At 33.9% G+C, this 24,708-nt stretch overlaps 1 protein-coding gene across 2 annotated transcripts in view; it reads right to left on the bottom strand.

Annotated features, from left to right (window-relative positions):
- Positions 1–220: 220 nt before the first annotated feature.
- VTA1 (vesicle trafficking 1) overlaps positions 221–24,708 on the bottom strand; it is a 46,752-nt gene continuing 22,264 nt past the window's right edge. For both annotated transcript variants that reach the window (XM_026119928.2, XM_026119936.2), the window contains exons 5-8: positions 21,468–21,579; positions 12,260–12,433; positions 10,356–10,436; positions 221–3,840 (exon numbers count right to left, since the gene is read on the bottom strand). In XM_026119928.2, coding sequence (XP_025975713.2) covers positions 3,695–3,840; positions 10,356–10,436; positions 12,260–12,433; positions 21,468–21,579 — 513 coding nt within the window. In that variant the 3' untranslated portion in view covers positions 221–3,694. The remainder of the gene's footprint in view (positions 3,841–10,355; positions 10,437–12,259; positions 12,434–21,467; positions 21,580–24,708) is intronic.

The raw sequence follows: 24,708 nt of genomic DNA, 5'->3' as shown, positions 1-24,708 counted from the left end.
TTATTTGGAATACTACACAATTAAAAGCTAACCTCTGGCACTATATTAGTGCATTAAGTGTTTAGCATTAAACCCAAACATTTGTCAGCAGTGTCTATGTATTCCTATCTGACACTTTTCCTATACTTGTAAACAATGTACTAACTATATTTTTTGGATGGCATTCTTATGGCTCATCACTGAATTTACATGAGTTATGTTAAAAACAAACACACTTACCTCACACAGTAAGTTTCTTTATTGTTAATGTCTGGTAGACAATATAGGACCATATACTACACTTAGGATCACATCTTGGAATACGATCACACCTAAGTGTGTGCCTTTGAAACTTCACCTACAATAGACATCCGTTAAAAATTCCTGAAATGACTGGAACAATTCTTAAAGGAACACCTCCAGTACTAGTAAATTCAATTAGAACACTTTCAAAAAAATCTCCATTTCATACAGAAGTTGCAAGATACCTTCCAAAACATTTTATAGGAATTCTGAAGTCTAATAGGGAACTTTTCCTGCAGATAGGTGGAAGTATAGAGAAAACTGTAAAAATACTAAAGAATACCAAAAACCTTATAAAAAACAAACATTGAACAGATTTACTAAAATATCTTACATAAATAGCAAAATTGAACATGGAATATCTGAAGAAAACGTTTCTTTCTCGTTTTTTAAACACCAAAGTAGATTGATAACTCATAATGAAAAAGAGAAAGGCCAAATAGAGTGGAAAGGGGTTGTCAACTGATGTGTATGTGTTGGGAATTGGTTTAAGAGGGAACTATAGGTGGCCAATTTATCATTCAGAGGGGCTGTAAAATCAATTGTTCAGCACTTAAAGCTCACACAGTATTTAGCAATAAGGCCATAAATTCTAGTGTCTGCCACAAATTCGAATTTAGAATATTTACAGGCTATCTGTCCACATTCTCCTGAGTGTTCTGCAACATTGTTTTGAACTTTCAGGCTATCTGACACACTCAAGCTGTCCCAAACATGGCTGTACTTAATGCAATTTATTATTCTTTGCTATTTACAAGTTGCTTTAGGCACCAGTTTAGATGATAAATATTCAAAAAGAAAGTGTTTATTCACAGAGCAAAATATTACAAACACTGGGTCTTTTCTCCAAGCTGAATCAACTGCAACAAATACTTTAAACTTGGAACTCTAAGCAAAGTCAAACAGAGTGGCACAAATGCTTTCAGCATCCATAAAAAACCTAAAGAATTACATTGCATCAAATGCCAGCAGCTTAAATAGCTGGCTTCAAACATGGTATGGTGAACTGTTTTATAACTAATATACTAATTTTATAACTAATATATACTAATTAAAAATATAATCAGAACAAAATAATTTTAAATAAAATAAAATTCTTCAATGTGCTAATTCAGATACCCTAATGCTAACTTCCATACCATGGTATCTTTAATTTTCCAGAGTTCACGAGAATTTTATATGGCAAATTCTCTAAAATTCATTTTTAACAAAAAACATCCAGATAGCTTCTCCATGAAATTCTTCAAGTTTTGTACAAGGATTTTCATCTCCATTCCATTCAGTGACAGTTGTTTTATTTTTTTCTAGACACAGGAAACTTGCACATTTGTAAGTGTTCACTCAAACTGCTTATGGCTTTTTCACTGGTGATTCTCCGGTTTTCTAGAGGTTCAACATAAACATGACCAACAAACAATCTGTTATACTCTTTAAGAAATACTTAAATTTAGTTTGCAGCCTTCTTAGTTATTTACTTCCTTATCACATCACTTAATCTCTAAGAAAAAAATCAACTGTAATTGAAAAGCTTCTAATTAATACAGTGTTATAACATATCTTGCTTATTTTTTGTGTAATACAAAAGCCCATAAATTCTTTTAATTATTTTATAAATAGAAACAGGAAAACTGACCTTCCTCCTTCAGGTGTTGGAGACTGAAACTAATGTTTATAAATAGCAGTATGATCCACAAATGAAAGGAAACCATGATTGTTATAGTAATGCAATATATATTTCTACACGGATGAATGTCCCCCATCCTCCCTTACCCAAAATGCAGCTTTTCAAATCACCGCATAACCCCACAATAATATAAATGGAAAAACTTACAGTAATTCAGTTTGATACCGAAGCTAACTGAAGGATTTAACTTGCACAAAGCACTGTACAAAACACAGGCTCACTGCCTACGTTTACAGAGCATTACTGTCCAAAACGTTTAAAATTCTAAACTTCCCAAACCAATGCAAATCTAATCCAAACTATGGTCCAGGTTAGCATACCATCCCACAGCATAAAACAAAACAAAAATAATACCAGACCTGTTTTATCTATTAAATCTTGCTCAGCTAAATGCTTTAGGATACATTAATAAATTTCATACTACTCTTTTCGAATTTGCTGTTAAGTAGATTTTGCTCTCTTAATAGGATATGACCAGGTAAATTTAATGCATCCTTATGTTTGTTTGGTTTTCTTTTCCTCCTCTTCTTGTTTTAAATATCAGGTATATTTTAGTCACTGGAAAATGGTGCAGCCGTAAAGGATGCACATACTTCATCTGGCAACTTGGAAAAAAAGACATACTAGATAATCTGACATTAAAATGTATTACATAAATCAGACAGCATGGATGGATTTTTAACAATCAAGAGCTCTATAATTGCAAGGACAGACCTTATAAAGACCTGAAATTCAATTTCCAAGACATTTTAATTAACTCTGTAGTCCAAAAAGTCTCCACAACAAAGCAGACAGAGAATATTAACTGGAAACACCATGCTCAATAACACTAATACCAGAGATTGACTGCAGTAATTGTTGAAAAACTGGTCTATGATTCAGCCTACTAAAGAGACGAAACAGCTGTGAAGTAAATCTCCCTGAAAGCTCACAGTGTTTAGAATCTCTGTCTTCTGGTTTCAGGATTATCTCTGATTAATATTAGTACTTTCTCTTAACTACTCATACATATACAAAATTTTAAGTGTTCATTCAAAAGGAGCAAGAACCAATATCAAGACTACACATTGCAGTTCATAAAGTTGTGGGAGACAGAGTTGAAACACCATCAAAATGGCTGTCTGAAGTATCAAGACATGATTTTCCAGTGAATTTTAAAACAAAATATAAACGCCCTCAAGTCTGCCTCAAGTTTGACTTGAATCTCAGATGATATCAAAATAATTTACATACTGAAAGAAATCCTTCCCATTGTGGATCTGTCAGACCTTTCACATGCTCTCATTTCAGAAGGAAAGCCCTAATCTTAGTTACTATTGCAAAGTTATTATACTTATTAAATATTTGTTCGAAATAATAAAATCAAACTTAGAATTTTAACAGAACACTCGTCTGCTCAAGGTTTTACAGATTCAGCATTTTCCCCCTCCAGTAGTCTAAATATTGCAACATGAATTCTAACTCTTGAGCAGTGTTCGCAGTACATTCTTCAGTATTTTGCTTATATCAATCCACTGCATCCATATATTTCTAGCTCCACTGAGCCGAAAATGAAAACTGTTTGAGATTCCTACTGCACCATTAATTGGTAATCTGACATTGAAACAGTGATTTCATTGTCATGGGAAATGGAATTGAGAACTTTTGTATAACTCCATTCCCCTAACAGGTACAATAATAAACTGTTAGTTCTTTAGGCAAAAGACATGAATCTGTTGGACAAAGGCTTCATTCTCTGCCTGTAATCAGTAACTTGAGGGCCTTCTGTAAATTCTGAACAGCAGTGCTCACATCTTCATATTGCAAAGCACTGCCAGCATATTTGCAATATTTTTGAGCTCTGGCAAAGTCTTCTGGAGTCAAATGGACTTCCCCTGCAAAAACAAAATTATTACAAAGTTATAATAAAACAAATTTGACTGAGTTTTCACCTCAGATTATTTATATGTTTGTTATTTATATTTGCAGTAGTATTACAAAATCCAGGCTATGTTGTTTCTTCTGTTAATTCTTCTTTCCATTCATATAATGCTCAACTTCTTTGCTGCTGCCATTTGAAAAATGTAAGAGAACCTTTCAAAGCACTGGTATTTATATGACACAGTGCCTTTCATGAGTAAGTCAATACCTTTGAGAAAGATCTGCTCTTCATCTAAAGACAGCAAAGGAGAGTTTTTTAGACACAATAAGTTAGCTGTTATCATGTTATAATCTGCAAGAAACAAGGACAGTGGTTTCTGTGTTGACTGTATAATTACTTTGCTCTCTCTGTCAGGAATAATACACTCACAGTCAGAAACTGTTCCCTCTCAACTGGAATAACTTCTCAAGATGCAGAAACATTTCTCACTGGATTTTTTTTTACAAAAACCCCACATTTTATATTTCTGTTTGATCCAATTAGTATTTATGTTTCCATTGTTTACATTGAATGACTGGAAACAACAGTAAATGTTCCCATTTTTGTAATAGTGCAAAACACTAGCAAAAAACATTCTCATAATAAAGTATAAAACAATTAACTTTCATTTATTAATCAGAGTATTTTCTTAAGAGAGGTTCAAACATTGGGAAATCTGTAGCCCTCACACACATGCATTCAGCTTTCTAAAAGGCCATTAGCGACTTAGGCTCCAAGTGGCAGAACATTTGGTATGCGACCAGCATCACTGATGTGTGCATAACATAAGGTATGGTTACGTTAATGTCCCTCCCTCCCCTCACCAATTCTCCGGGAGTCCTGAGGCTAATCCCATGCCATTCCAAAAACTTATGAACAAATTCTAAAACCTTTACTCATGTTTTCTCAGCACAGCTTGTAAAGGACAGCTTCTTATAAACACGTTTAAATAATTATACATAATACTAAATATTATTATGCATTTTTTAGTAGGTATCCCACAAAGCATTTTATAAGCAATAAACAATTTCACAGATTAAGAACACATGCATTTTTAAACGCACCACAGATTTTAATATAAAATCGGTTAAACAAAAGCTAAGCTATCTAAGCTTAGCTTTCTAACTTTAAGCAAGTACATGAAAATATTTAAATGCATTTTAACTGGTACAATTTTGATTAGCTGGATCACTTTCTTTTAAAATAAAACTCTGTTGTTAGCAATACTGTGAGAACATTCACTGAATAATCTCAGTTCTCATCAGAAAACGTCTATTATATTTGCTTTTCCTTTTCTCAATCTTATTATTTAACGACAGCTTTTGAACAAATAAAATGGAAAGCACGTGAAACTAGATTGGTTTGCTGGTTTTCAAAACAACCACAACCAATAATAAGCAGGAGGGTAAGTGCTCTTAAGATTAATTTTATCCATTTTAAAAATACAGTCTTGACTACTTATTTTCACCTTTGATAAACAAATCTTACCACAAAATAACTGATGAATAGAGGCACATGACAATTTAGTGAAATCGTTATCACTGCAATGTATATTAGTTTACCGCTGAATTTGCAAAGCCACTTTAAATCTCTCAAAAGACATATACATGAGTAAACATGCGTGAGCTCGTGCATAAACACAAGCGTACACTTAGGTTATTTTGTAACCTAAATAAAGTCACAGACTAAAAGCAGCTGGGGTAAATTTATGACCACATTAGTGAACATATTTAAGAAATTAAAAAGAACAAGGTCCCCTCAAAGTTGCTTTACGTTACGATGCCAAAAGAAACTAGAAAAATCATTCTTTAAAAAATGGTCAAGGCATCAGTCCAGTATTCAACTAATTTATTGGAAGGAAGCCTAAATTCACCAGTCTAATCTTATTTTTACAGTATGAGCTCCATTAATGTTTTGCTGGCATAAAGCCTTATTTATTATGAAATCTACTTCAGATGCTATTATGACATAACTTAAGGGGAAAAAAGTTAACAATTTCAGATTTATAAACCAAAGTTTACACAGTAAGGGTGTTGATCTTTTGATGTGCTGAGTGGCCTCAGCTCCCACTGAAGTCAGCACCTCACAATGGACAAACAGAACAGAAATAAAATAGCTCTGTGTTCTTAAAGTTTCAAAATAACACAAAACTTAATGATGATGTCTATACTTAAATCAAAGTTATCACCCCAAAAGTTTGCCTATTTAAGTAACTAACTTAAACTTACATATTCTAATGGCTAAGCTCTGAAATCCCCAAAATTAAAAAGGAAAAAGTATACTGTACTTATCCTGAAACAAACCCGCTCCTGTGTTAATCCAAAACTACTAGCACACTGGTTATATTTATTACTGAAATCTGACAGACATGGAATCCATAATTAATGTCAAAAAGCACGATCCATCTGGTTCACAAGAGAAACAGAGTGAAAACTGAAAGGCAATTTGACTAGAGATGCTGAAAATCATGGTGAGAAAGAAAACCAGTTTCAGAATGAAAATAACAGTATTGATAGCCATTTCTGTTTAGATGTTTTTCCTTTTTATGAAATCGCTCAAATGCAAGGCAGTAAATTGAAGAATATTTCAATGAAATCAATGAAACATGGTGCATACAAACAGTGATGGCAAACAGAATTTTTTTTAACAATGCTAATTACTAAATGTACTACTTTTAAAAAACACTAAGTGCTACTTTAAATGACTTTTAAAAACAGATGATCTTTTGCCCCATTAATACAGTAAAGATATTCAGAATGTAAATCCTCAAAGACTTCTTCTTAAGACCATAAAAATCATGTGAAATGTCACATTATTATTTCTACTTTATGTGTGGAAAATCAAACATTATTATACACACAACTAGAACGGAGAAATGGTTTCTCTATATTATGCCACCTGTGGAAGGAAACATATGGGAATATACGAAAGTTTTATAAAAGCTCTGTGTAACATGGCCATGAATGCCCTTAGTGTTAGCAAAATCTAGGGGTAAAAATTTTTTTAAACAAACTACACTAAAGAATTGCATGCACATATTATACAAAGTTACCACATAGCTCTACATTTTGTTAGTAGAGACATTAACTAACATGGGAAAGGCTTTGAATTGTTTAAGTTTTGACATTTTCAAAAGCTAAAGGTAAACGATGAAATTGTTCCTACAGGACAAGACAAGCATTGAATGCTTCACACTGACTAAAAGCAAAGGAATGCTGTTACTTTAACTTAATTTTCTTTCGATAATATATTCCACTCTTTCCCACCAGAAGTTATTCTACCATCATAGCATTAAACAAATTGCTTCTCCCATGTTATGGGAAGGAAAGAAAATAAATAATTTATTTTAAAAATATACATTTGATCTTACTGCCACAAACAGACTTGCAGGAATATGTGGAATATCCTGTTTGGCTATGTCTATACTAGTACATTAAACAGTGCCAGGGAATGTGCCTCAGCACTGGCACTTGACCGTCTACACAGTCAAACTGCTGGAACAGACTCCAGTATGGTTTTGGCCTATGCTAACTAGCACTTTCCCAAACAATTCCTGGGCACAGTTTGTGGTTAGAGCAGGCTAGAGACCATTCAGTACTGGCAGCCTTCATGAACTACCTTGTTTAAGAGGTTTAAAAGTTTAATAGTATTGATGTGAGTGGTTCTGTGCCAGCTGTTCTCAATATCAAATATTTACAGGTATGTATAATTTATTAGTATAAATTAGTATATTTAGTAGATCTAAATCATGAAGCAAGTGTACTCTGCACTGTGCTAGCTCTAGAGATCTACTGGAGAGCAATACCACTCCCTTCTTCTCTCCCAGAGGAAACTACATTTCCATAGGAATGGTGTATACCAAAGTCTTAACCTCAATATGCAGCTAGGATCTAGCCAAAATACATACTGGGACTCAGGAACTGGAGAGGGCTCCTGGGTCTCACAGTTTAATATGTCCATTGTAGAATACAGGCATTTCCAAACCTACCTGGAGCACAGTACTGGTGAAAGTAAAAAGGACTTCTCAACAGTAGGTAGGGAAGAATGATTTGTGATGCTACTCTTACATGGCTAGCTGAAGGGAGTATGTTTTGGGTAACGGTCAGGCATGCTTGGTAGGAATACTGGATGGCCACAGACAAGGACAAACACCTTCCTTCACTCTCAAACTTCTTAAATCTATGCATGTAAACAAAATTGAGTTTTACTGTATCTCTGCTGACTGACATGTCCCTTATGCCCTCCCAAACTCCTGCATAGTTGACAGCATTTTTTCTAAAGCTTTCACAACCAAGGATCTGCGTGAGCCACGTTGCCTTCCAGAGGTACATTATTATTAGGATGTTTTGCAAAAGTGTAACACCTTGTAATGCCATTAGAAGAATCAAACTTGTAGTAACATGGCAGACACAGGGGGGAAGAATGCAGGCATGCAAACACTCAGGTTAGATCAAAATAGAGATTCATCACTATGCTAGCAAAGGTCTTAACCTCTTAATTACAGGATATCAGTTATTATGAATGGTCACAAATACAAGGTTATCTTAATTCACTCAATTCATTATTATTTACATATTTATTAAATAAGATTATTATACTTAAGTGACTGAAGGCAGCACTGCGCTGATACTACCCAGATATGAAATAATGGAACTTTTAATACTTAATAATTAAAGTTTAATTCAAAATTCTGACTTTTTTGACAGCTAGAGTCAAATAAGCAAACCAACAGACAAAGACAACTAGTTATTTCAGAGTAGTTATCCAAAAACCTATTTGGATGACTGTCTAGAGATCCCAATAAGCTGATTATAGATACAAAAACTTTGCTGTCAAAACAGTAGAAAACCTATTTTCCAACTAGCAGTTAGCACGTGCAAGCTTAAGTAATGCATTCAGCCATTTCAGTTAAGGAGTTACCAAAACCCTTACAACAACCGAAAGAGCTCCAATACTAACATCAAGATTAAACTGTTCAGCTACAAGTCTGAGGTATGGCTGTCAATGAGTTAACTGTAAGAGACATTATATCAATACGTCAAACAAACAGTTGGATGTGCCTTTTGCTCTTCAACAGAATATTAAAGGTGAATGTATCTTTATCAAAGGTAAATTTTATTTTTCTGCAATCTTTTTAAGACATTTTCTATGAAAATGACTTTCTAATATAAAGATGGACACATCCTTAACCATTCTTCTGACAACAATCTCAAAATCAAGCTGAAACACTGAGTTCCAGTTATAGCATTCCTCTCATTAAACAGAAGGCTTTTTCAGTTAAACTGGCATTTTAATATAAACACCCCCTTCAACAACATGATAGGTTAAAATGTCTAGCTAAACATTTTTAAGTTATAATATACAAGAATATACTTACCAAATTCAGTGGTCATAACAGGCCAACATTTGACTGTACCTGTAAACACTTAGTACCTATGCTGGCACTCAAAACATCAATTAGGTATACTACCAGTTTTCCCTGATGAGGATAAATAGTGGGATAGAATACGAACAGGCTTTATACCAAAACTTATAAACTTCCTCCTCATTCAATATCTAGGTTACATTGTCCATAAAAATCTAATTCTTACAAACATACATAATCTACCTTTTTATTATCTCTATTCCATGGACAGAACAACTCGTGGGAAACAGTTAATGATTTGTCCAAATGCACATCACTGTTCATACTAGAATTTAGGATTATTCTAGCTCTTATAGTCAAGTCACTACTTCTTCACAGACCATGATTTCTCTGAGGTTAGCATTTATGTGTGCAGTTCAAAGAATGAGATATATGCAAACAAACATAATGTGCTATTAGGTTATTAGTGATTCTAACATCAAAGACAAAGGCTTTAAATCAAGGCTTTTTTTTTTTTTTTTTTTTTTTTTTTTAAAACCTTGATTAAAGAGTACATCAAAATGACATCATTAGCAGTGTTTAATATTATTTCACTTAATAGAGGTACCAGTTATAATCAACATGAACTCCTGGTATAGAATATAACTAGTATGCTGCAACAGAAACTGGAATATCTTTCTTTGTTATTTCATGAAGCGAATAAATAACTTACATAACAATACTCCACAAGTAATGTTAAGTAATGGTAATGTGTCAAAAATAGAAATTAGAATAGAAAAACAGAATGCAGAAAGGCCGTCAGCAACATAAGCTTTTCTGAGTGCTTCAAGGCCTCCTTTGAGAAACAGCTGCATAACAAGTCTAACACAATGCTAGCTCATTAGCTCAAAACCAAGTCAGATAAACAACACTAATCATACACTATAGCAAAGCTTTCAGAAGCTATTAGAAAACTCCTAATAACACAATGTTTAGATGATGTCCATTCATTTTAAAATTTGTGAATCAGTAGCATTTTGATAATGGTGACACATTTCTCAAATTTCTTAAGTGCTGCAGATCATGGGGGGAGGACAGGGACAGGGACACAAGACATACACACAAAACAAATGCCACCACTTTACCTGCAGACTGAGCACTGTAAAGGGAAGGATCTACTAGAGGAATATTTTGTGCAGCAGGCTGAATGGTGTTACTTGTCACACCTGTAAATCAACAAAAACAAAAAAAAGGGTTGTTTTGATTTATAGACTTTCAAAGAAAGAAGCTGACAAACTAAAAAAAAAAAAAAAAAAAAAAAAAAAAAGCAGTACAGCTAAACCTAATGACTCAATGATTTTTAAACTTAAACAGCTGATAGCTTCCCAAGTCTGAAAATTTGGAACAAATATTCTTAAAAAAACCCACTGTAAGATTAAAAACTTTTTATAAAATAGTAGTCAAGAACTGACAGGCTATCATTTATCAGTGCAGCAATTCACAGAAATTTGTTTTCAAGCATAGAAAAAATTAAGAAAACAGGTCCAAAAGACATTGGTTACCCTAGAGTATTAGGGAAAACATGCTAAGGAAGAGTGTGAGTGAGTTTTTTTTAATTCAAACTTTAAGTTTTGCTTCTTAATATCAGAGGGAGGCTGTACTGTTTTAAAGCACCATGCTTGTCATTTCATTCTAGCGAGTAATGTCCTTCCTAATTCCTTCAAAAACAATTGGTGGGAATTAGAAAAGCTAGCTAGATTTAAAAGGGAAATGGTGATGCTAGAGAAAATGGCACATTTTGCTGTGAAGCATTCCTGTATCTACATTCACACTTTAGACATTATCATTTGGATTTTATCCAGAACTATGCATATTTTTGCAGTATGTCCAGAACATAGCAGATTAGCATACAGTTATTTCTAAAAAATCTGCTATGTAGGGAGATGATAAAATATCTTTCCTAGGAGATCTGTTATTTCATGGAATGACTAGTGGGGTCAAAACTATGTAATGCAAAGAATTCATGCATGCCAGCAAGCTACACATTCTAGTTTTCAGATCTGGCAAATATAAAGCCTAAATATTTACCTAGGCTGAATTTAAAAACCAAAAAACCTGCCTATCTTAAGGATTTCCATTTGATAAAGCTGGAAAAAGATCCTCCTGAACTCTTCATAATGTGAAGTATTCTTAAAATGAGAAATTTAAAAAATAGCTCCATTTCATATACAAATACATCTGAAGCAATGCAACATCATCAGGATTGGAAAAAGGACTTTTTGTTTTTTAGTCTTAACTGTAATTAAGTTTAATGGGAGGTGGAAAAATTACTTGTTCATAAATCATCTAAATACAACTTTTTTTTTTTTTTTTTTTTTTTAATACAGCAACTGGGAAGAATATTTGATTTTTTAAAAACTTGGTTTTGGTCCAAAATTGACAGAGATCAAGAAAGGTGTAGGAACCAAAATGTTTAATAAGGACAAAATATTCATTAGTATTATTGTTTGAGGTCAATCAGACTGCAGTATTAGCATGGGAAAAAGAGCATAAACCAAATAGAAGAAAGAAACTAATAGTGCATCGAGTATGTTCATTATAGGGTTTCAACAGTTTCAACTCTATGTTTGATACATTCTCACATAAAGATCAGTCGTCTACCTGCACAAGGGAGGCTAAATATGAAATAATATAATCTTGTTAGCTGATAAATGGAGCTTCATAGCACTTACATTGCAATGCATTCCTCCTTAGAAGAAAAAAAAAATCCTGTTTGCAGGAAAAGTTTCCTTTAGTCCATATATACTTTCTGGCAAAGTGTTCCAAAACATGAATTATATATTTTAAAAAACATGTAAGAGCATACAAATATAAAAAGTATTTCCTATAGCATTTTTACAATGTTAATTTATGAGGTTGCTTCTGCCATAGGGCGTATACATTATTTTACTTTGCATTCAATGGAAAGAAGGCTATCTTGGAATTTTTAAGGTATGTACAAGGTATGTACAACAAAGGTATGTACTTTTTGGATGTAAATGTGACATACCTGTGTTATGAGGTACTTCAGCCGGAGTGTTGGCTGGGGCATGGGCACCTGGTGGTATATGTATGCCAGTGTAATTACTAGTTGGTATATTGTTTGCTTCATCAGTAGATGATGATGATGGTTGAGTTGTTCCACTATGGAGAGAAGATGAGCCTGCTTCTTCTCTTTCAGCATCTGTTAAGATGACACAAAACAGGAATTACTGCAACTCTCTTCTTTACAAACATTTGAAAATTTAGGCTTTAAAAAAGCTCCTTTCTATTTTTTTAAGTAGAAAAGTTGCCACCACAACATGACTTAAACCACTTACTGTTGATTTGACAAAAGTAAAAAAGCAATATAAGACAGGATAAACATTGACAACCTTACATACTTTCAAAGATCTATTCTGATAAAACAGAAGGATCATCTCGTTACTAGTGTGAATACAAAATAATTTGGCTAATTAGTACAATCCCTTAGACTTCCATATCTACATTAACAGCAGTTGAACAAGATACTACGAACATGCAGCAATCTGTATTTTAACAAGTACAGGACCCTGAATAGGGAAAACTGTGTATGGCATATAAAGCATTCATAAATAGGAAGAGGGCATTAACTCTTCTACCCTGTATCAATTAATCAAAGCACAAACACGTAATAAAAAAGGACCTTTGAGAAAGTAATACCAAACAAGAAAACTAACATACTAAATGTTGCTTAGCTGAGCTGTAACTATATCTAGAATATTTAGAGTACCTAGTACACTACAAAAATATTAATGTTCAGTATATCCCACTACATGTACAAATAACATGTTTTTAAGGTTCTGGTCTAGTTTACTCAATATTGCTTTGCAGGCCTCAAGAGTAATGGTCCAGCCTTATTATTTTGATGACCCAGTTAATTTAGAAAGTGATTCGTTTCTGCTCCTAAATCTGTGTTAAATCCAAATAAACAAAGCTAATTTTAATTTATTATGCAGGTATCCACCTGTATCAGTGATGTCAGGTGGAACAAGCAGTTTTGGGAATAGATTTTGCTAATTGCCAGTGCTTGAAAGGGAGCAAAAAAGAATACAGAAGCACAAAACTTGCATGTATGTAGTGCTGGCAAAAGCAACATCTTTTCTTTATGAAATCCATACTGATCTTCAGTTATTCAAGATTATGTATTATGCAAATATCTCTACCGCCTAAGAATAAAACACTCTGCCATTATAAATATTAGAAATGTTACCCATTTAAGGTCTTACACCCTCTCCTCCCCCCCCCAAAAAATCAGTTACTACCTTTACTAAAAATGACTAAATATATTCTAATTCACAACACTCTTTACTACAATAAAAGGCTAGAATGAGAAGAAAAGTGGACAATACTACCATTAGGTCATTTTTACTGAACTTTAATAAATACACAGTTAAAGAGTAAGTTCTTGTTCTCTATTGCGAAGTTATAATAGTTTATCTTCACTCAAAACATCCTAGTATTAATAACAAAATCCCTGGATTCACAGAGCAGTATCAAGGACTTTTGTTTAAATGTGTTAAAAAGGCAAAGAAACCTAGAAGCAGAATTTTCTCAGGAGTGTCCGGTACTGCTACTAAAATTCCACAGAAAAACACAGAACATGGCAAAATTTCTGTCTTCCTCTTGTAAAAATTACTTTCACTTGCTGCATCCTGCAATTCAGACTGGGGTTTTATTAAGCTATTTCTGACATGCAAACAAACATGTGGCAGATTTCTGGAAGGCAAAAGACACCTTAAGGCGCCAGATTCTCTGTTAGTGGTATTTTTTGCTAGTAATTCATATAATAGTATCGTCTAACATGGATAGAAGCAAAATTAAAGTGTTAAAACTGGCAAAAAAGGTGAGATTCGAAAGTAAACACCAGATATGCTACTTTTTAAATAATAATGTAATGATGGGAATAAGTCATTGGTAGCATGCTACATGCTTTCAATGTTTTTGGTGTTCATGAAAAAAACTTTTAAATAACTTCAGAAAATAACGTTAGGCTTAACAAAATCCAAGAGACTTAATTTACATAGGATTAATGAAATAATTACTGACAGAGCTCATAATGCTTTCTGAAGGTATGGCTGCCCAACTCTAACACAATTATCAGTTATTTATAGCTTGTCCAAACTATAATCATAAAGTTGCACTTTCCATGTTCAGAATCTGACTGAAGCTAGTATTTTGATAAAAGATGTCCTAAAAATGGCTAAACCACTTTTGAGAATGAGGGAGTGGGAAAAACATGTTTTCACTGTACTTAATATCTCAATTAGCAGAAATTACCTGTAAGTACTTGCACAGACGCAAATCTTTAATGTATTTATTCCTTTATTCAGCCCTCATGGCCTCCTGATGCCCTAATCTGGCTCTTCAGTCCCATTCCAATTTCTCAGTCTCTATGTTAGGATTTCATACCTCACACATGAACCCCTGCCCCATACTTGTTCTTGTGCCAGTCTTGCACCACCTCCTCATCTTCTTTCCAAGACATTCCCAGATCTGGCTCCAAACTGCCTCACTGGATCAGTTCTCCATGGTCTTCAGTCACTCCTGCACAAGTGCATGCACTACCTATCTCCAGTTTATTCCCACTGTTTCCTCGTTTCCTTTTCCAGGCAAGCCTAATTTCAAGGCCAGTTCTTTTCCCCTTCTCCGTCTTGGTTCTCTCTCTCTCAGCTTACTCCCCCAACCTGGGCTTTGCCCTCTGTCTGTCAATCTAGAAGCTTCTTCCTCTTCTTATGCCAAACCAGTCTAGAGAATAAACAAGCTTCCTGCTCTTAACACCAGTTTCCCATCGACAGCAGCTCAGAGCTACGACTGCAGAAGCAGTCTAGCCCTGCTGCCTTAGGATGCTCAGTGTACAGGGAACCTTTAGGGAATTCAGCTGTGAAATTCCAGCAAGCCCAAGTATGTACAAACTGCAGTTTTTCAGAGGCACAGGACTTGGACCCATCTCAGGCAGATTTTCTTAAGAGACAGGAAAAGCCCATCCCTGGGAAAAAAAGGAAAGAAAAAACACCCAGTAATCTCCTGCCAACCTCTTTGTCCAAGTTTCAAGCCTCTGTAGAGATTTTCCATCTCTTTTTCTCTGATCTCCTTTCAGAAACAATTCAATCATTTTGACCAAAATTAATAAAATGAAATAAACAAATCTGTAGGCAACACTGGCCATAGAAGATATGAACTCAAACAGTTAAAGTTTGGCAAGGCTATAAACAAGCTAAAAAAAAGTGTTAAAGCCATCCTTAACAACAGTGTCTTCAAGAGGCACATTCATAGAAGGGCAATATGCTTTTAATCGGGCATATGTATCAATGGATTAAGCTCAACTGTTTGAGTTGCTCAACACATTTTCTTAAGTGATAAATCATTGTGCAACCAGCAAATGTTAACTGCATTAAACATAGAAGTAGCTTTGCTTAAATTAACACTTGTTTACTAGGTGTTTAAAAGTGCCCAAATGTCACCAAAGGATAGTAAATATTCTTTTTGCAAAGTAAATATTAAAAATATTATTAATCAAGGATTAAAGTATTAGAACCACATTAAGATATGTGCTTGTAAATATTCCTGCAGTTCTAGCAGCTTTTAAACAGTTGTGCTTGCAATTAAGAATGCTGACATGCTAGGCCGCGAAACAGTTACACAATTGCTTCACATTCAGTTTCAGCTACAATGGAGTTTCTTCTCTTGGAACCTCATCACACTTTTGTGCTTAGATTTCAGAGTAACAGATCCACATGCTCTCTAGATTTTCCTCAGGGCTACAGTAACCCAGATTTTTTTTTTTTTTTTTTTTTTTTGTAATTCAAGGTAAGACTTTGTGGAGTAAGGCTGACACCTCCAACCTGGTAACCAAATCTTTGCCCAAAGATCAAAACAGATGATTCTTAAGGCTTAACTGCATTCCTTGTTAACCCTATGGATTAAATCCATTAACCTTCTAGTAAAACTACAGGACGTCAGTGATTTTGAGGTAAACTCACAGAAATAAGCATTATCCAGACACATGGGACTGAAGCAAACCTCAGTAAGTTATCCTTTCTGTCTTGACATGAACTGTGCCAGAAGTTACAAACATAACAGATATGTTTAATTTGATCAGAAAGTTTTTGGTGAAAATGATCCATTTTACACTGCTTTTTTTTAAATCAAGATCTAACATAAATCTTATTTCTATTATCTTACCATATAGCAAGACACACACACACAGAGGACATAACTTGAACATTTACAGCCCTATAATCTCATTTTAAATTTGCCTTTACAGTCACATTTTTTTTATTGCTACATGAGGTTTGCAACTTCATTGCAAACCACAGTGACAGGAAAATCCATGGATTTATCAGTTTGGTAAATATAATCAGTGACTTCCATTCCGAAGTCAGGAGACTGTGTTCTGACAGGATAATTTAAGTAACTAATCTGCATTACCACTACAAACGGGCACATGCTTCATACGAAAATACTGTATGCAAACGTGCAAACGTTTTCTTAATATTATCCTGATCTCAATGTCTTTTTTAAGTTACAAGTTATTATCCTTTAAAAGGCCAAGGAAAAACAAGTAGTGGTGAAAGGAAATATCTGGTCTAGTGTAAAGATGCACTGATTATGATTTAACATCTGCAGCTTAGAGCACTAAATTGAAAACTGTCAAAATCTATTTTTAGGGAGTCTAGAGAATTAAAAAGGTAATGCATTTGCTGTCGTCTATTAATTTTCACTTAAAATTATTTTATTTTCCTCATTCTGCTGAACTGTTTCTCTCTAGCTTGAGATGTTGCTAATAGATGCAGAATGCAAGGTTCTCTGGGAACACTGCTTATATATATATTATATATAAATATATACATATATTTCACAACATTAGGAAAGGAACTCAAAAACTTATTACCTCCTTGCATGCTATTCCTTATCCTAGTGGAGACTGTAGAGGTTTCATGGAAATTGGCAACATAGATGCAGAATATTATATTTTATATTGCAATATAAGAGGTGACATTTAATGTATTTTATGACGACTACACCTTGCACATTTAGAAACTTTTTCATATTTGAAATTATATTGTTAATTTTTTTTTACACTAGTACAAAATCTCACCTGATGACCCAGGGCTACTCTAAATGACCTTTATATGTACTCTAGACTTGTACTCCAACTGCATTAACAAATCAAGCATGTCATTTCAAGTTTCCGCGGCAGCATCCTGACAAAAGCATCCATAAATCCAACAGCAGAAGTACATAAAGCATGCCTATGTTACTGTAAAAACATCTCCAAGAGTTACAGTATGGTTTTCAAGAATCACAAAGAAAATAACACTTTGGAAAAAAATGGTAATTTGTCAAGCTACAGAGACCTAGTTTCATTCTGTTTAAACAGACTTTTTCCACTTGCAAGAGGAGAAAGAAAATGAGCAAGCAGAAAGGAATGGGGAAGGTCCAGTCACATATTCAAACAATACTGCTTTTCTTTGTACAATGCACAGAGCAAGAATTGATATTTTTCTTTTTCATGAATTTTCTAATAAAAATTAATTTACATAAAATCTTTGCCTCAGTTGTGTAAAGCATTATGGACACCTATGCTACAGAGTTATCTCCAAAAATAAAAGGCAAAAAGCATTTTTCACTTCATTGTTCAGAAAATAAAAGGGTGTGAGAAATGATGCTAACGCACGAAATGAACCTCAACAAATAATAATAAAAAAATATAGCCAAACTATACTGCAGGCTCTCTACAAACAGGAATGTTAAAATTTTGGTTTGCTCAGGATTTCTGTCCCTCCTATTTTGCATGTAGATATAACTTCATAATGAAAGCAACAATCTTCACCTATTCCTACTGCTTGTGATGACCTGCAATGAAGACTTTTGAGTAAAGTCTGAATTCTACTTTCCCTCCAACAACAGTTTCTTATGTGGGCTGTAGTAAGTCTCTTACCTTTGCCTGCACATTAATAAAATGAAGAAACAGCCTATTTATGGCTGCTGAGGAAGAATTATTGTTTGTATATTTTAAAGATCACAGGAGCTACACACACAATTTTTTTAGCAAAAGTTTTGTAATCTTTGCTTAGAATTGCTTTTTGTAATTGTATAGAATTCAAAATTCATTTCACATAATCTGGTAAGCTTTGCAAACATTACTAAAGCTATGAATATGGTCATTAAAGAACACTCACTTAAAATCAGAAATATTAGATTGGCCTATTTTTAACACTCACTGTAACAAAACAAAAAAAAAAGCAAAAAACCCCTTTTCTCACATCTTATCTTCTCTATTAAATTCCTATCAAACTGGTGTAATCTGATTTACAAAGATGTGGTGATCTTTGCAGCAGTAGTTGCATCATGAATCTATCTCATTACTGCTTTACCACTGCTAAAAATAACCCTTTATCTTCAAAGAGATCCAATGTTGAGAAAGAAATTCATTTGCTAATGCCTCACTTTAAATGCAGCTGTATCTAGGTTGAAGCATATTTCAGTGGGTCAAGCAGCCATTCCAGTGTTTAAGTGCGTAGGGGATCTTTCGGTGAGTAAAATACAATACCAAGAGTAAGTCAATAGTTTGGAAATGAAAGTGGAACATTCTCATTACTGGTTCACAAATACTTGAATTTGCTTGTGTTTTACTGTTTCATTCGCAAGAGTATTAATACCCCAACAGTATTTTCTTTGTGACACTACAAGAAACTTTAACTGGTATCCAAACTTTTAGATACCTTTTTTTACTTTTAATAAAATAAAGGCTAACAATAAACAGGAATAGATATTTGGTACACATGGAATAAGGGTGACAATGATTTATTTTACACTTTACTGTAACAGTGCCTTTAAGATATAAACAATAACAAGAGATAACTGCGGAGAGTCACTTTTCAGACTTTTTTTGTCTAAGTTTGAAATTCAGAAGCACTCTCGCCCTGTCCTCCTCCCTACTGAGTCAGTCCTCCACCCTATTAATTCAGTCCACAATCCTCACTGCTCATATTGATTCTCTTTTCCATATAAAACTGAGCATTTTTTTAGAATCATAAAATAACGCTGGCTGAAGGGTTCTCCAGAAATTACCTGGTCCAGTCCTCTCCTCAAAGCAGGAATAACACAGATCAGGTTGCTCTGGGCACTGTCCAGTGAAGTCCTGAATACTGCCAAGGACAGAGATTCTACCACGTCCCTTGGCCCTTGTTCCAATAGCTGACCATATTCTTGGTGAAAATTATTTTCCTAATACGCAATTAAATTTTTGGTTTTGGTTGCAACCTATGTCTCTTGCCTTTTGTCCTATCACCATGCACTTTCAAGAAGAGTCTGGCTGGATCTTCTCAACCCTCTCCTATTAGGCAGTATTAGGCAACCCTCTCCTATTAGGCAGTATAAGACAGCCAATAGCTGCTAACTAGAATAGGATGCTATACCTTACTGGAAGAACCACTGTTTATAAAAAGATCAAATTGGTATGTAATACCTATCCTCCTCTTTTTTCACAGACAAAGAGGAAAGAAGCTTGAAAATATGACTTCATAGAATGAAAAGTCTGAATAATCAGAAGAACAGAAGCTAGTATTTTAATGTTTTGACATGTTTTAAATTAAAAAAACCCCAATGTAGAGAAAATTACAATTCTATTTGTAACACTGTTTCTAAATTACAGGTTCAGATCTCAAAATCCCCCGAAGAGCCAGGTACAGATCCCAAACATGAAGGAATATATTTATGTTCATATTCAGTTCATATATATCATCCAAAACTTAATGCAACCACTTCACTATCAAGTTAATTTGTCCCTCTGTTGTACTGTATATTTGTTTATTGATCCATTTAATTAGAAAATTTTGTATTATTAAATTCAAGCTTACGCTAAAAGAAAGAGGGGAACATTAACTTAACTGACATTATTCAAACCACTAAGTCCTGTATGCTATGTATGATATGAGTTGACTTGGGGAAAAATGGAGAGACCCCTTATTAATGAAATTACTATCAAAAGCAATTAGTAAACTACAAAAAAAGAATTAAACATTCATAACGCATTAAGCATAGAAAAACTACAAATAGTGGGAAAGTAAATGGGTGAAAATGTTTAGAAAGTTATACTTTTATTATTTAATGTCACAATTATATACTGTTTTTATTCTGACATATTTCTGCAATGTATCACTTTTTGCATGTATTTTGCTCATAATATCATTAACTCAAAACCAAAATCAGTTTATATACACAACAGCATTCCTGTATCTGTTCCAGTGTACATAACTGCACACTGCATAATAAGAGAATGGAGCTGTCTTTCTCAGAATAGGATCAGATGTGATGATTGGGCACTTGCCAGAGAGAGACTGCGTAGTATGTGTTCTCTTACTTCAGATGGAGACTAGCTTGCATCTGCTCACTCTGGTTGTGTCAGTTTAAAAAAAGCTCTAAACTAGAAAGATGTGGATTCCCTTAACATTCTTACTAAAGAGCTAAGACTTTTAAATTAACAGCATAGACAGTTCTGAATTCATTAAATAGAAGACAGGAAAAGTTATAACGTGGGAGGTTTCAAACAATCTGTTCTGAAAAACATTCATTTTGGTAAGTAAGTAGCCTTGGAAATCTTTATCTACCAGTTAAGGAGATAAGTTCAAGGAATCCTGTAGAGGAAAGTTTGGTAGCCAGAAGAACACAGAAGGCAACTAAAAGTAAGAGGAAAAAGGGACTGAATGAGAAAGTGGCAGGAAATCCAATCTAAAGAGAATAGGCAAAACCTGTTTTGAAAGATAAACAATTACTAATGGAGAGTGTATGTGTGGAACAAACAAGGCAAATGTGTGCCAGCAAACTGGCAAAAGGGAGCATAAATTTATAGAAAAGATTTGAAAGAAGGATAGCAGGTAAGGTTGAAGATATGCATGGTTCTGGCCCAAAGGTGACAATCATTTTTAGACAGCAACTGTATTCAAGATGATAATCTACACTAGAGAGGGAGGAAAAAATATATAGATTTTATTAAATAAATCAAACAGTAAAGTCTAGTAAAAATAACACTACAAGAAGCAGAAAAGAAAAAGCAGGAAAAGACCCATTGTGAACAAAACATTAACTAAACAGGGAAGCTATGCTTCCTGTTAGATGCTCCCTGAAGAAAAGTGTACACCACCATTTTGGTCTTAGCCCAGCCCATTTGCTTTTTCACATAGGAAAATACATACCAAATCCTTCTCCTTCCATTCCAATAGGACCAGGCTGAGGAGTCTCTCCATTCTTTAAGCAGTTATGTATGTATGCTGCCTTCCATCTGGCATACTTCCTGTGCTGAACATTCTGGGGAAGGTAAAAGGCCAGATATTTTAACTGCTCATTTCTGTAACTTAACACATTCAAAAAGAAATATATACAGGTGGTCTGCCCTGGCAAAAGATTAAAACACTAAGCTGCTTTCTCTGCTATCATTTGACACCACTTTAAAGATGAAAAACCCATGAGAAATAAATCAGTGAATTAAAATATAAGAATTGCTCTAAGGGTATCTCGGCATGAAAGGAGAATGTGGAGATCTTTAATTAGGGCAGCATGCCAGGAAAAGGAAATACATTTTACCAAAACTACTGTGAAGCACAGAGCACTGTGTAGTAATTACTGATGTGAAAAAATAAAGAAAGTTTATCTCCATAAACTTAGAGGACTATTTACTTCAGATTTAAATATCTCAAACTGAAAATCCCACTCCTCTGGATCAATATTATTGGATTTTTTTTTTTGTAATGACAGTCTTTTAAATTTCAAAGAGGTATTTGAAGTACGAATATAAAAAAGGTGCTGTAGTTGCAGATTAATGTGGGGTGGGAGATATATTCTAGGACCTACAATATCTTGACTTAATATAGCTAAAAATCAGGTAAGTGAGTTTAGCTATATACAGACTACAGAGGAAAAGGGCTTATGGTAATAACTTTGAATAAACTATTAATTACAAGGTTAATAATTCAGTTATTAGAAAAAATATGAATACTTCTCAAAAATATTAATTATTATATTGGCGTACAATATCTCTTTTTGTCAATTCCCATCTTCTGAAATGGTGTCGGTATGAAACAATAAAAATGAAAAGAGAACCTGCTGCTTGCCTTTCTGATTCCAATTCCATGGTAATAGTATGAAATTGAAAAAAAATGGCAGGGAAGGTTTGTAACTTCAGTATTTTAAAAAAACATACTTTATTTTTGACTATTTTCAGTTTCTGGGAAGAAGAAACTGAAGACAAATGTTTCACTTTGGGCTTTTATAGATTCTTCTTTTCACAGAGCAGAACATGAGTGATTAAAACAAATATTATAGTCAACTGCTGCACAGTTTTCCATTTCGTTTTCTAAAATATACTTTAACGTTCCTAGGTGCAACATTAATATGTCAGAAGATGAAACAAAAATTGACCATGTCATATCTCCTGGGATGGCTACCATAGATTCTTTTAAAACAGAAAAAGTTCTCAATTGTTGGAGAAATCTTAAATTGATTAGGCAAATCAACTGCTTTGTCAGAAGTTATAAAAGAAACAACCAGTCACATGTTCTGACAGGTACAAGGTAATGTGCTTTCATAGGATGAGGCTGAATCTGAACAGGGATGGGAAACATGGAAGGGTAAGTGAAGCAATTCTGCCATATGAACAGGTTGATAGCATGTTTTTCACCAACAGTAACATCAGAGTATTACTTCTGGAAATCCACTGCAAGGCATGAGTAAACTCTAATTTCCAGATTAACAATCACAGGGTAAATGTGGTTTGGAACCAGAGGTACATCAATCTCTCTTTAAAAGCCCTGACTGAAATGACATCCAAAATCTTAGAGAACTAATCAGAGATCCAAAATTGTACTTCACAAAATCCACTGCACTGTTGTCTGGAACAGGACAAGCTACAAGTGCTACATCATAATGGATAATGCCAGCAAGCTCCCTTGTTCCTATTTAATTCATTGTTATCCACCTGGATGTTCATACAACACAGAAGAAAGCAAGGCTCCTCACTTTCACAAATGAAATCATGTCCAAACGAAGCCAATCCTGAAGACAGATTTATTAAAGTGCATTCATTGTAACTCAGAAAGGAAAAGTACCAATAGAAAGTCATGGCTTTCTATAAGACACTTTCTTTTACCAATCTTTCCTGGCCAGGTAGCACTACAGACAAAATTATTTTATCACTCACCAAACACACTAAAAGCCACAAACTGCAGAATTATATTTCCAGAGAATAGTTCTTTTAGAAAAGAACATTATAAAACACTTAATGTCTGTATATCTCCTCTCTGTTTCCAATAATACAACTATTTCTTGACAAAAGTATTCTATAACTGTTATTCCAGGAGAGTGGAGATGCTGTATAGTAGTTTTCATTTATATTTTATCTATAAAATATTTGCCTATAAAGAGTTATTAACACACTGAAACAGGAATATAAAAATAACCAAAACACTCCACAAGACTAAGAATATAAAATATAACAAATTATACCAAAAAAAGGTATTAAATTACAGTTTAGGATCTCAGGAAAGAGAATTTTTCCTGAAATTTACTTTCCTACACATACTTCTGTATAATGAAACCAAATTCTCTATTTTTCCTTCTCTCCTAAGTGGCTGTTAGGCAACTATAAAATTCAACTGCAACTACATAGCTTAAGTTCCTACCAGAAATTTAAAGAAGTTATTGACTATCACCACACCAAAAGAATGATGCACATATTTCAAAAAATCAGTCAAACAGCTAATCTGCATTGTAACTTCTTTTCTGCTTTCCCATTATTGAATAAAACATTCTCAGCAGTATTTCTGGGAAATTATTTAAGCATCAGTTTTTGCTTAAGAGATGGAATGTTACATGACTGAACTTCATCAAATATTTTATAAACTATTACTAAATACTGAAAAGACATTCTAAAGACAATCTATTCACAGACATTTACCTGAAGTGCTCTGCAAGAATGATGTAATGAAATAGAACTCTACAAAATTCCACATCTGGGCTAGTATTATTATTATTCCAAACCCTCCATTGAATTAACTTGTAATTTACAGAAAATATTTTTGCAGAGTTAAAATTGTGTTTCAAAAACATTGTGAATGCTTTAAATATAGTCAACTGATTTGTTTTCAGTGAATGTTTTGCAGGAGCACAGGAAACACTACCCTGCCACCAATATTTTATCCGAGATTTAAATTAGTCAAAATATTTGTACTGAAAAATCTGTGTATTTGACATGATTTCTAAAAGTCTTCGCTAAAATGAGTAAAAAAAAAAAATAATAATAATTCAGGGAAACAATAGCTAGAGCCATTTTAGAGAGACCACAACCACTGTCTAGATATCCTATTTCAGTAGTGAACATTTCAATTAAAATAATTACATAAAAAAGGGGTAATCTGGAATTTTCTGTATAAAGAGATTTTC

The sequence above is a fragment of the Dromaius novaehollandiae genome, chromosome 3 (assembly GCF_036370855.1).
Source record: "Dromaius novaehollandiae isolate bDroNov1 chromosome 3, bDroNov1.hap1, whole genome shotgun sequence".
Classification (NCBI taxonomy): domain Eukaryota; kingdom Metazoa; phylum Chordata; class Aves; order Casuariiformes; family Dromaiidae; genus Dromaius; species Dromaius novaehollandiae.
The sequence above is the reverse complement of the archived record's forward strand: the minus strand, read 5'-3'. Positions and strand labels throughout refer to the sequence as shown.